Source organism: Vipera ursinii (assembly GCF_947247035.1).
Source record: "Vipera ursinii genome assembly, chromosome: 3".
Lineage (NCBI taxonomy): Eukaryota > Metazoa > Chordata > Lepidosauria > Squamata > Viperidae > Vipera > Vipera ursinii.
This window is the reverse complement of record NC_139516.1, coordinates 88,443,045-88,457,459: the sequence shown is the minus strand read 5'-3', so window position 1 is coordinate 88,457,459 and position 14,415 is coordinate 88,443,045. Positions and strand designations below refer to the sequence as shown.

At 40.1% G+C, this 14,415-nt stretch overlaps 1 protein-coding gene across 2 annotated transcripts in view; it reads left to right on the top strand.

Moving 5' to 3' along the window:
* OLFM3 (olfactomedin 3) overlaps positions 1-14,415 on the top strand; it is a 198,771-nt gene that overhangs the window by 163,842 nt on the left and 20,514 nt on the right. For both annotated transcript variants that reach the window (XM_083358491.1, XM_083358490.1), the window contains exon 3: positions 5,763-5,918. In XM_083358491.1, coding sequence (XP_083214617.1) covers positions 5,763-5,918 — 156 coding nt within the window. The remainder of the gene's footprint in view (positions 1-5,762; positions 5,919-14,415) is intronic.

Genomic DNA, 14,415 nt, shown 5'->3' with positions numbered 1-14,415 from the left:
ATATGTTAATAACTCACCAATAACTTGGCAAAGAAGGTTTGCTTTTTCTTATCTGAACAAATACTGTTTCTTTCATTCTCAAAGAACTGACATTTCAGGGAGTGCATCAGGCAAATGTAAAGTCACCTTTCATAAAAACAAATCACAAATCTTATTACAACCTTTAAGCTGGAACCTTCTATATAAAATATTATATGTATAAAGTATATGCATCTGAGTAAAAAATAGCAAAGAGCCAGTTTGGTGCAGTGGTTAGGTATCAGGCTAGAAATTGGGAGACAATTGCCTCCTTCCTAGGGCTGAAAGTAATTGGCCCAGAATCACCCAGCTGGCTTTGTGCCTAAGGCAGAACTAGAATTCATAGTCTTCTGGTTGATTAGTACCAGGGTCTGACACTCACAGAAACCAAGCTCATCTGTAACTATAAGACAGCATTCGTTCATGATGGTACTTCAAGAATGGCTCTTTTGAACTTGGATGGCTTACAGGCTATTGCGCTTTGTAAAATTTAACACAAATTAAGATTTTTTTTAAACAAATGTGAAAACCTTAAAGAAATCGAGAAGCAATGGAAAAAAATCTCAGCCGACGAGCTACACTGAATAACACTGGCCTCATAGGAGAGATGTGCACTCTTAAGATGAGAAGGTCTGGATCTGCATTATAAGTATGCATCTGGGATCCTGCTGATTTGCCAATTATGCACCCTTTGGTTGGTTCTGCAAAACCCAACCAATTAGGTTTTTGATAATTTATTTCAAATTGCTTTTTTAGACAAAAGGAAGCCAATACCCTAAATGCCTTTCTCATTTCCAAAATAACTTTGAGAATTCAGCCTGATGCCTTGTGTCTTCACTGACACATTTGTGGTTGGGTTGGGTTGTTTTCTTGGTAACAACCCAGAATTGATTTGCTACTGTCTATGTCTGCAATTCTTTTAACTTTTTTAAAAAAATCTCCCCAGTCTTATCTACAGCCCAGGGACTTCCTGGTGATCTCCCATCCAAGTACTAACCAAATCTGATCCTTAGCCTAGCTTTTTCAACATCTTTTAAGGTCAGCTAGATGCTGCTGAATATAAAAAATCAAAGACTTGTGTTTCAATACCTCCACAAGCAAAAGCTGGGCATGTAGAAACTGAATAGAAGAAAGATGTACTTAATAATATCACTAGACTGGTAAGATAGCCTAAAATTGGTAGAAGAAGGGAATGATTTTTATGTGGAGTGATTTTGAAGCCCAGAAGCTATGTTGCCTTTTGGACTAACTTTCTTCGCAATGGTTTTATAATCACGGAGTTGTTGATGTTGGCAGAAACACCCTGAAGTCAATTATGGCAAAACAAAACAAAAAGTTTCAGAATTGTGCCATTAAGTACATGGTGCACTTCTTAGAAGCTACACCCACAAATGAAACATCAGCAAGAATTGCCTATGATCTGAGTAACAGCAAGAATTTTGTTCATCCATTATTTCAAGTCTTTTGCAAGCATCAGTAAATTCCAGGCCAGCATCCTTGCTTCATTTTCTTCTCTTTCTTATTAAAAATCCCATTTAGGCAATTCATTAGTGCAGAACTTGGGGATTTTGAGTGGACAAAAAATAGAAATTAAATTGGCTATAGTAGATTTTCTTGCACTTGAATGCTTGGGATGACCCAATATTGGATTACTATATTTGCTGTTTAAAAATAGTGGCAATCAACTGATGGTGCCAGTGGAATCCTACCTTTTTGTCATTATTTTGCAAATGAAAACTGAAGTAAGCAAAGGACAGAGCCACACTAATATGGAAATTGAAATACTTACCTATTATTAAGGTTGTCCTCCATGTGTGTTCAGTGTACAGACAAAATAGTAGGCAGGCCCAAGCCTCACATACACTGCCTGCAGATTGAAGCTCATGTTTGCAATATGTGCCCATGGCTCCTTTCCAGCATGTATTTCAGCAGGTAGATGGCTGGGGGAGACCTTGCTGCCCTCCATTGTTCATATTTTCCTTATATAAATGGAGAAGAAAAAGAAAAAGCATATAGTTGAGTATGATTTCTTTCTTTCCTGTGATTCTTGAGAACTCTGTGAATTTTTCAAGTGAGAAATTCTCAGCACCATTGCAAGATTATAGTGTTGCCATCAAAGAGCTGCAGTGCTTAATTTCTAGAAAAACTCAGGCTTTATTTCAGCTGTGCTCTCTGCTGTTTTGACTTATATGACATTATCCGTATATGTTTTTAGTGGAAACAATCCAGTTTGGGAGTCATCTAATGGACAGATAGCAAGAGATTGCCACAGGAGAGAAGACAGCATTGGGGAAGGTGGTAGCTAAGGGGAAAAAATACATTTTTAAAGGTCAAGGGTCAATCTCAGTAGGACTGGGATTCATTATTATTCTTCCATATTTTTGTTGGGGAAGGGCTATTTGATGGACAGTTCAAATAATAGTTAATGTTTTAAATCTATTTGAAGCTTAAATTGTTAAAATGACTGTAAAAAGCATGGAATCCATTAACACAGAACCTCAGGAGTTTGCCACCTGATCACAACAGTTCACTCTGAATAGATCATAGAAAAGTTCAGAGGATTTCTGTGATCTAGGGAAACATAGAGGCCGCTCTCCTCCTGGGACTAAAAACCATTCTCTTCTCTTCCATTAATCACATGCTATTTTCTGAGAGCCTGAATCTCTATAAAACCTTACCACTGACCCAAAACATAGCCATCCAAAGTCAAAAATCCTCCTATTCACTGAAACAGTTTGCTTCCCCATCGTTTTCCCATCACGCGGTCTTAATTTTCGATGTTCTGAAGCAAAAATCTTAAGACCATGAACATAAAAAAGTAGGTTTCAAGGGTAGAAAGATACCTGCCCCAGGCAAGCACGTGCTTTCTTTGATATATGGAGTTCATATTCTACGTTTGCCTTTAAAGAGTGTGTGGTTCAGGCAGAAAATGTGGCAGGCAACTCACTTCCAATTTGTAAATGATGCCTGTGGATTTGGCTGCAAAATGAAAGGAAGAAGCTGCCAGCCACAATGGCTGCCATTCCATAGGCTCCACAGGGAGCTCAGTGTGCAGAGCAAGGGTGCAGGCTGGAAAGTAGCTTCTCACATTTTGTAAGAAGCTGCATGTTATTGAAGCTCAGAAAGAAACTTGGCTGCGATATGGGGGGGTTTAAAATATAAATTTTTTATTAAAAGTTTTACAAAGCATAAAAACTAGCACAAAATAATGAAGAGTAAAAACAGGAAAGAAAAAGAAAGAAAGAGAGAGAGAAAGAAGAAAGAAAGAAAGAAAGAAAGAAAGAAAGAAAGAAAGAAAGAAAGAAAGAAAGAAAGAAAGAAAGAAAGAAAGAAAGAAAAAGAAGCTTCTGATTTTCCTTTGCAGCAAATATAAGCAAATATTAGTACAGTGACAAACTTACCTCTTATCATGATTACAAAGTGATGTGATAGTGCAGGGCTATGTGGGAATGTTCTTGGGAGACAAGCAAAAGAGCCACAGGCTAGACAACAATCAGACAAGTGGCAGCTCAGCTCACAGATATAATATGTGTGGCAAATATCTGAGAAGGAACCCTGCCAAATTTCCTGTGCTGTAAAAAGGGGAAGATGTACTTTCATATTCGCAAGTTTCTGTGAATGTAACTTTACAATAAAAGTTAGAACTAGTTCTTCTGGGTGTGTTTCCTATCTGGATGAAAACTAATCAAGGAGACAATCATCCTAGGAAAAAAAGAGAAATTTCCTGGCAGTTAGAACAATTAATCGGTGGGATGGGTTGATTTCAGAAGTTGTGGTCGCTCCAATACTTTTTAAAAAGAGATTGGACAGTGATTTGTCTGAAACGGGGTGTAGAATTTCCTGCTTGAGCAGGGGTTGGATTAGAAGACTTCCAAGGTGCCTTCCAACTCTGCTGTTCTGTATTCTGCACTATCTTGCAAGGTGTAAAGAGAGGCAAGTCAGAAACTACCTCCCTCCCTTGGTAAAAAAAAGAAAACCTGACACTCATCTGTATGTTATATGAGAACAAACCAGCTTTTCAAGGTGTTTGTTGTCACTAGGGCTCCCTCATTTATAAAACCACATATCTGTTGTAATTGCACTTCCCATTTCCTTTTTCAGAAGTATAACTTGAGGTCCCAAAATGAAGCATCCTTAAAAACTATTTTTTAATAACAAGCTGTTGCTGATGTGGATCTGGGTGCTGTTCTGAATCAACCCCAAAGCAAAGCAATGAGCGTGCAGAAGTGTCACTGGGGTGTGTGTGAGGAATGTCAAGTGAGATTATGGGTGCCGTGACATACTTGTGCAAATGATGGAAATTGCATCGTTTGCATCCATGATGAGGGGAGTGATGATAGTATGACAGATACAACATCATCCCTAAGAGATGCCTCTGCCTCTTGAATCAGGCTCCCTGTGAGCCTTTCTCCTGACATGTGAGACGGGAAGAGATGAAAAGATACACAAGAAAATATAAGGAACTTGTGATTTTACTGTTGTAAAGCTAAGAAGCTATTGTGGAAGAATTCCGAGAGTGCTGAGTATAAGATGTGAATTCCATTCATACCATTGTTCAAATTCCTGCATCTCTTTCACCCACCAGCTTTGTATAAAGAGCTAGAAGTGCGTCTCTAGGTAGTGTGGGAAAAATTTCTAAATACTCCTTGTTTTGATAATGGCCTCATCTTCCTTTGGAACACATGACACTATGTCCTACATTGCTATAGTATTTGGCTCTGCCTGGAAAACAATGTTTCCTTGGTGGAGCAGTGGGCTAATGCCTCCTTAAGTAACACCAGCTGCCTGCAATTAGTGCAGGTTCAAGTCCCACCAGGCTCAAGGTTGACTCAGCCTTCCATCCTTCCGAGGTAGGTAAAATGAGGACCCAGATTGTTGGGGGCAATTAAGCTGACTTTGTAATAATGCCGCTTGGGGGGGGTGGTGTGTGAAAGCCCTAATAAGCAGGCATATACATAGAATGAAGGCTACTGCTAAGCTTGTAAGCCGCCCTGAGTCTTTGGAGAAGGGCGGGATATAAATGGAATTAAAATAAATAAAAAAAAATAGTAGTCCATGGATTTGCATTGTGAGATCTTTTTACAGGGTAAAGGTAAAGGTAAAGGTTCCCCTGCACATGCGTGCTAGTCATTTCCAACTCTCGGGGCCGGTGCTCATCTCTGTTTCAAAGCCGAAGAGCCAGCGCTTGTCCGAGGACGACTCCATGGTCATGTGGCCAGCATGACTAGACGCCAAAGGCGCACGGAACACTGTTACCTTCCCACCGTAGTGGTCCCTATTTTTCTACTTGCATTTTTATGTGCTTTCGAACTGCTAGGTTGGCAGAAGCTGGGTCGAGTAACAGGCACTCACTCTGTTACATGGCACTCGGGATTCGACCTGCCAAACTGCCGACCATCTGATCGACAAGCTCAGCATCCTAACCCACTGAGCCACTGCGTCCCTCATTACAGGGTAATGCTTATTAAATAAAGGCAGGGATCCAAATTTAATATTCTCACCATCTCATTAATTAAGAAAAGCTGTATTTCTCCAAGAACAAGAATGGCATCTGATCTACAGTTCAGACACTCTATTCATGTGCATTGAGAAATGCAACATTTTGCTGAGGTCTTAAAAATGGATAACAATCCAAGAACTGACACATGCCAAACTATCACTCTGCGTTTGATTTAACTGCATTGGGAAAGAAAGAGGAAAGCACTTTTAAAAATGAGGTTATGAGCCATGTTCTTCTTTCACAGGTTCAGAATATGTCTCAGTCCATTGAAGTTTTAAATCTACGGACTCAGAGGGATTTCCAGTATGTTTTGAGAATGGAAACTCAAATGAAGGGACTGAAGGCTAAGTTCCGACAAATTGAAGATGACCGAAAGACCTTAATGACCAAGCATTTTCAAGTAGGCATTTCCCATCTTTAAATTTTTTATAACAATTGTTTTGACTGACTGCCAGAAGTTATATGCTTGGGAGGGGCAGTATGAGGTGGGTTAGATATCAATTCTAAATACTTGTTAGTAAATGCCTGAAGACTTGCTTTGAAAAAGCTTGTCCCTGCTCTTTGCTGTTTCACTTTGATGGGAAGAAATCATAAATTACTGAAACAAACAAGTGAAGGCATTCTATGTCACTTCCTTCATGATGGGATTCCCACCAGGAGAGAAAGAGGGAGGGGAGGTAGCACATGTATAACTAACCGTACATATATGGCCAGATTCCACTGATGATAACTGAATCATTCAGGAGATTTAATAACAAAATTATATGGAATGATACTGCTAAGCTTGTAAGCCGCCCTGAGTCTTTGGAGAAGGGCGGGATATAAATGGAATTAAAATAAATAAAATGTAAATTCTAATACATATCCAAGAAGAGACCATTATGGTTCCTATGTTTTATTAATAGGATTATTTGACTTAATATTTTTAATTTGGTATATAGATTTTGGGGTCAGATCTTTATTTAATTGAGGATGCAGTCAGAGGGTACAATGGACGCATAGGGTAAATTGAGATATTAATATTTTCTCATTTAGTGACTAAATAAATAAATAAGAAAAACAGCACAATGCCACTGGGAAAGAAACGCCGCCCCTTTTGTAAGTATGCCTTGATGCCACGTGTACAAAGACATAGGGCTTGAATCTGATGGCATGAAACTGCTTTCATTATTTTAACCAAAGCTTTCTGCTCCTGAGGATGCCTCTGTATAAAATGTGAAAGATGTAGCTCAATCAATGTGGCTGTGCATATCGGCATCTCGGGCTAACCAGACTATTCCACCTCTAACGATGGGGGGTGAGGTGTTACCCCCCGTTGATAGGGCTCGCAACTTGGGCGTCCTCCTGGATTCACGACTCAATTTTGAAGACCATATAGGAGCCGTGACCAGGGGGGCTTTTGCCCAGGTTCGCCTGGTGCACCAGTTGCGACCCTATCTGGACCGAGATGCCCTACGCACCGTCACTCACACGCTCGTGACCTCCCGTTTAGACTACTGCAACGCTCTCTATATGGGGCTGCCTTGAGGACCACTTGGAGGCTTCAGCTGGTGCAGAATGCGGCCGCGCGAGTTGTGATGGGGGTTTCCCGATACTCCCATGTAACACCTCTACTCCGCGAGCTGTATTGGGTCCCGGTTGCCCTCCAGGTGAGATTCAAGGTGCTGGTGATAACCTATAAAGCCCTAAATGGCTTGGGTCCGGGATATCTGAGGGAACACCTGCTGCCGGCATCAAGCTCCCTTCGTCCAGTGCGCTTCCACAGGGAGGGTCTTCTCAGGGTGCCACCGGTAAGAGATTGCTGGCGGACGACACCCAGGGATAGGGCCTTCTCAGTGGGTGCACCTGCCGTTTGGAACCAGCTGCCAGTGGAGCTTAGGACTGCCCCCGACCTCCGTTCATTCCGCCGGGACCTGAAGACCTGGCTCTTCGAGCTCTCTGGCCCAGGCTGAGAATTTTAATTTTAATTTTAATTTTAACTGGGGTTTTATTTGTTCAGGGACGGATATAATTTTTTAAAATTGTTTTTAACTTTTGTATTTTTGTTTTTAATCACCCTGTAAACCACCCTGAGTCCTTCGGGAAAGGGCGGTATATAAATGTAATAAAATAAAATAATAAATAAATAAATATGTATGTGTAGCTTAAATTCCACCGCATTCTTTTCATTGTAGGCTTACTAAGATAAGGAAGTATAGGACTACAGCCTAAATGATACTAAGGGGAAAGTTTCTCACCAACTTCCCTTAAAATGTAGGTTTGTGAGTTATTTGGTCTCATCTCTGAAAGTAGAATTAATCTGGTTTCTTCCAACTTTCCCTCACTTTAAAAACAGGAATTTTACCACTGATAAAACACTGCAGCATGAATTTCAGTGTCTGAGGAGGCTATAATAATTCTTAGGGTTAGAGAACCTAGTCGATTAAAATGACTTTTCACTTCTTTCCAGCTCTCTGGAGTGGTTCCCTGAAACCAGCTGAAACTAAGTTAAATGAGTGAATCAAATCCAGACATTACGTCTGGATATCACCCTGTGACTCTAAGCTGGATTTTCACAAGATATTTAACTGTGAACCAAACTTGTTTGTTTATTATTCACAGTCTAAGATTGTTGCTTGTTTTGTCAGTGAATTGGAATGAATGTCAACATTACTAAAATGATGTTGGAAGCAAAAAAAAAGATGTTGGCAATCTAACAGGGGATCATATTTGAGGTTCTTTTTTCCCCCAAAGACTTTTTGCTTCTCAGCAATACATAAAGGCTGATCGATTACAGGGAGAAGATGCAAATCTCCAGGAGGACATGGAGTAATGAGCAAGTTCTTCTGAAATCAAATTTAGAAATTTTGAAGAGAGGGGAAAAATACCTATTTTGGGCAATAAAGAACCGAAACAGAAGCAGTGTGTTCTTGACCCAGGGAACCTGATGAACTTCATAGCAATTTCTCAGAAAGGATTTCTCAGTCTCAGATTCCTCTCAGCAGTCGTTGCCTGAGTTCCATAAAAGATGAGCCAGAAAATGATGCTGCCCCCTCTGCCACTTTCTTTGGTCTTTGACCAAATGAGCAGAGTCAGACCTTGCTTTAGGCAAAGGATTGCGGCTGCCTCGGGCACCAAACAAGAGGAGGAGTGGGCAGTTATGTTGGATGACAAACCTGGCTGGGCAACCAAACTGGGTAGTGCTTCTTCAGCTCTCCTGAAGCCCTCAAGTATAGGGAGAATGCTCTTCCCAGACTTGAAAGAAGTCTCCAATCCCCAGATCTGAGCATAAATATGACCTTTGCCTCCAAAAGGAAATATCCCTGCACTGGACCTGCAGATCATCTGGCGGTCTTGTTGTGCTTCCTTTTTTCCTCCAGCCATAGCAGATATTAGTAGCAAGCCTTCTCTAAGGTCACACCCAGGTTAATTCACGCAGGAAGGGAAGCTAAGCAGAAACTATCCCTTCAAGAAAGGTTCAGAATGGTGTCAATGCGCAATATCTTCACATAGGTAATAGAGTCGTTCCTGGCTCTGTTGTGACTGTTATCATAACAAACATGTCTGGGGTGGCTCACTATTGTTTGCTCCACTTTTCCTTGACCCCGCATAATGTCAGTGAGCAGCTGCTCAGTCCTAGCTGTCAAAGGCAAACTGCCTGTTTGAACACAGTAACCTTTTTAGAGACCTGATATTTGGATTGGCTGGGCTAACCGATTTGATATGATACTTCAACTGGCATTTTGAAACGGATTGCAAAGCAGTAAGGCTATTGAGTAATTTAAAAGGTCAGAATAATAGACCGTCTGCTTTCTTTCAAAGCAATTTGCAAGAATTCAGGCCATGTATTTCATACATTGAGACAAAGGAATAGAGAGAAAACAGGCTTTGCATGCATAAGTGCTCCTGTCCATTCCATAATAGCTCCATATTTACCAATGCTGTTAAAATGCAGTGAATTCATTCATTCCTATCACTTTCTCTGGTTCAGCTCTCATTGACCTTTTTAAACTACTGTAGATAAAGCCACCAGTCATAGGACTGGCAATGTGAATATTGCAGAGTGGAGGCATGGTCCAACAATTGAAGCATGCAGACTGACTCTACAAAATAATATCACAGTGAGACGTGGTAGTATTTCTTCCGATTCTGTAAAATGAAGTAAGATGTTTTCCTTGTTATTTCATACCCCTTAATACAGTTTTCTTTTCCTGTGCACATTCTGAAATGGCAAAAGATCTAGCTAATTTGCCTTTCGGATTAGGCATGCGTTACAGGAAACCTGTTTTCAAATAAATGACTATTCACCATCTTACATATTTGTTCCATAAAATACCAGCTCCTCTTTGATGTTGATAGCTTTGTTACAGAGTCAAACCATCCTTTACTCTCTATCCCAGATATTTATTAAAACTATTTCTGTATTCCCTGATACACAGGAGATTCCCACGTAGTGTACGTAATAGTATAAATACATTAAATATAGTACAAAATGCAATCATGGCTGTAATAATACAGTAGCAGTTCCAGGTGCTTGTTATTTTTCTTTATTAAGTGTATGCCCTTCCTTTCTGATTATGTAAATACTCCATTAATTTGAACAAAGTACACATTTTATCTTTTTTTTCAGAGAGTTTTCAAAAAAAAAACCCTCCCATACATCAACATTCCACATGTTCCAAAGCTGTATAAAATCAATGAATATTTTGCTTTTTGGAGTACCACAATAGAAAGCGAGGGGTCCTTGGTGCTCTCTGAGCTTGTTTTCAACCAGAGACAAGAGCCTCCACTTCTCCTCTAGGAACTCACTAAATTTTGGGCTGAGTATGGAGGGAAAACCACTCTACTTGGTTTCTATACTAAATAATAAGGAAGGATAAAGCACCCCAGTCATTCTATGACTGCTTACTCACTCTAGTACATGGATCCCCTTCACTCATTTGCATGCTATTCCTCATACACTAGAAGAATTCTCAACCAACATGGGCCACAACATTTACACAGTTAAGAATTCTCCCACTGGGGGCTGGAAGGCAAGATCCAGTTAACAACTGTTGCCTGCAATTTTTTCAAATTGTTGATCATAGTTCTACGTCTGTACTTTGGGGAAATTTTCCCCAATTTGGATGGTACTTAGTGCAATCTCAGATACTGTTTTCTGAAAGGAAGTATATTTTGTACATTTATTGAAGAGTAGAGGAGGGTAGAAGGGTAATAGAAGGAAAGTTAGACCAAGAGATAGGAAGGTAGTCCATTGGTAGCTTATCTCATAAATGGCAACTATGTCCAGATGTCAAGAAATCTGGAAAGAAATAATTCAGAATGTTCAAAAAGTTTCCACCTTAACAAACTTACTCATAAATAAGGGTTGGAAATTCTGTTTGCAATTTCCAGGGTTTTGCATTTACCCTAATTCAGACACTTTACTGAAGTCGATAAAGAAAGATAGACAGATACAGGTAGTCCTCAGGTTATGACCACTCGTTCAGCAAGCTTTCAAAATTATGACAGTGCTAAATGAGGGGGGACAAACAACTAATCCTCGGAGTTGCAGCCATCATAGCATACCTGAAGTCACATGATCAAAAGCCAGTTCCCTATCTTGCGATTATGATGTCACGTGAGCCATAGTCATTTGATTGGGATTTCCTATATTCTCTTGACAGCTTTTCAAAAGCAAAGTCATTGGGGAAGCTGGAAGGAAGTCAGAAGTTGTTCCTGCTCCCATCACCTTTTCATCCACCAACAGTGCTTGCCCACAGCACCAGCACACCTGCCTGCACTCCACAGTGCTTGCCTGTGGCACCTAATACTCACTGGCCCACTTGCTAGGGCTCCCATCTCTTTCCACTTAACAACCCATATGATCCTGGGGTTATAATGGCAAATTGGACTGAGCGATGCAGTCACAGGATATCTCACATTACAACCACATTGCTGGTCCCAATTGCCATTATAACCCAAGGATTATCTGTATAGTGATAGATCCATATCTTTCATGTTCATTTTTTTTTAAAAAAAGTATAAGATTAAACACATTTACCGTATGGAGATACCCTAAACTCATTCGAGAAAGAACAGTCTGAGAATTAGATAAAAATGTATAAATCTTGCCTTTTATCTGTACAAAAATCCTGAAACCATATTGAAGCCAACACTGAAAAAAAATCTCATTGACTTATGTAGTGGTGGTACTGCATTCATAAATTAAGTTCTCTACAGTAGAACAGAAAGAGAATTTAATGTCCATTTGCAAAGGTTGGAGTTTATGATACTCTCTCTAATAAAACACACCCAATTCATCCATTCTAAACCGTTCTTGCTCAAAATGTCTGGGCAGCTAAAGTAAATGGGGTTTTTTTTCTCATGGGTATAAAATTAGCAGTTGCAAAGGGAGCTCAGTTTTCTCTAATGCATTCATTATAATAACATTTCTGCTTGTAATTTAGCACTGCAATTTCAGTCTTTCTAAATTAGATGTGTGAAATACATCCCCTTCAGCTTTACCTATGGACTCCCCACTGATGCTAATGTTTCCCAAATGAATTTTAGAAAATAGATTTTATTAAAGTACAGAGGTAAATACAATTAATTTAAATGTGCTTTTAACACAGTCGCCACTATCAGTATACAATATGATGCGGTCCTAACAAGCCTCATAAGGTAAAAATCTCTTCAGGCAGCACAATACTGATTTTGCAAGATCTGCTTATTTTAAAAGTGGGCAAACACCATTTTAAGTAATTTAGGGGTCTCAGAAAGGGATCCATATAATATGGGCAATTCTGAAGTTAATCCAATTTAACTTCCTCCTCAAAATTAGAACACAATTTTGAAAAATGAAACTCATGACCTGGGATGGAATATACATTCTTTGGCAAGAGACAATGATAAAATTTGCAGTGAAGGAAGCTTCTTGGACTTTCAAGCAGTTCCTTGAAGATAGAAAAGGAAAGGAGTTTTGCAAGGAATACCAATGCCTTTTCCCAAATCACTGCAGCTGTTTACTGAATCTGAGCTGAAAGTGATGTCATATTTTTTTCGCTCTCATAAAGCTTTCTATTATCTTATTGGACATGATGCCATGAAAATAATGGTGCCTCCAGAGTTTTTGATTTAGACTAGTGACAGTAGGTTGCAGTCTAGTTTATGTTATGTACTCATGCAGCCTTGCACAGCCACAGACTGGAAAAATTAGGCTGAACCACACAGAAATAAGGGCAAAACAAGAGAACCTACCATCCTCCAGCATGCTATAATGATTTGATGACAAGGATGTCTCTGATATGGAAGCAGAAAGTCAATAGCTGAAATCCAGGGGAGGAAAAAACCCTCCTTCCCCTTCTTCCCTTTTCTACCATGATAGCTTCTGTAGAATACAGTAGCTTCTTTCATAAAAGTCACCTTTTATTAGGTGAAAGTATCTACAGACATGAACCAAGAGATGAAGTCAGTCTTTAATACAAAGCAGTACCCAATATCATAGATATCTGTGGTCAATCCTTGGATATTTATTCCTGCAGAAAATGAAAGATCAGTTCATTGAATTAGCTGTTTTAATAACTGGGTTTTGGCTGTGTTTCTCTTTTGAGCAATAACTAGCATTTTGCTGGAGAGGCAAAATACAAGCTGCCCTTTTGAGCTATACACCAAAGCTCATTGGACTGATAACATTTTCAATCCTGGTGATGGAATAACATCATCCACTAGGACAGACATGTCAAACACAAGGCCCGCAAAGTGGTTTCATGTGGCCCGCGAAGCCATCCTGGAAACAGTGAGGGAATGGCCCCCACTGCCTTGGCCCTGGCCCAGAGACCCCCCTCCTGCCAGAGACCCTCAGATCTGTCCCATTCCTGCCCAGGACCCCATAGGCACCCTTGATGCGAATGATGTAGAGCTGGCCATGCCCACTCAGTAGGCCATATGCACTCTAGTCACGCCCATCCAGTAGGCCACACCCACCCAGGCCATATCCACCCGCCCCCCTGAGGGCAACTGCAGTCCTGATGCAGCCCTCAATGAAATTGAGTTTGACACCCCTACACTAGGAGACATGATGCTAGAATAGTTTAGAGTGTCCTCAAGGTAGAGAGCCACCTCTAGCCCACAAAACTTGTCTGCCCACTCCAAAGCCCTTCAAAAAATTCTATTAGAGAGATCCCTTTTAGCACGATCAAATTCTTAAATATAGATCGAGCACTATTAACTGGATTTAGTTAATAGCATTTAAAAGGGAATTCCATCATATCTAACTTCTTGTTGTTTTTTTCTGGTTTGTCCACGTCTTTATCTCAACCTTTTTTTGCTGTGCAGACTCAGGTTTACTACTCAACAGCCTAATGTTAGCCTCAGCACAAAAAACCTTGTGTCGTCCTGACTTAAGGACTGCAAGAAAGGTCACTTTAGATAGAATTCAGCTCTCACTCCAGGTCCCCTTCTGGTAGCTGCCAAGTGATGGACCAAAAATGAATCTGTGGTGGGTTTTAATCTTTGATCTTTATTCTTTTTCATTTCAGGGTTAACCACAAGGGAGGCAAAAAAGCAAAAATGGCAGGCGTGTGAAAAAGGGGTGGGCCTTCCATCGCAAAGTCACAACCTCTCTCTGCTTTATCCATTTCATTTCTCACTAAATATTTGGATGCCAAAGGAGGATTTTTTTTCTTCTTCTTCTCCCCATCCTCCCCCCAAAAAACATGACTTCTGTGTTTTATTTTAAGTTCTGTTGAAAATGGTATACTCTTTCCCCTCAACAGAAGCTTTACATGAAATAAGGGTAAAATTGAACATAATAGACAAGAGTGTGTGTTTTGCTAGATTTACCTAATTTCATATTATAGTTTTTCTCTTTCAGACTTATCTCAGGTCTCTCAACATCTATCCTAAAAAAGAATGTTCAGGTACTCCTCAAATCATTA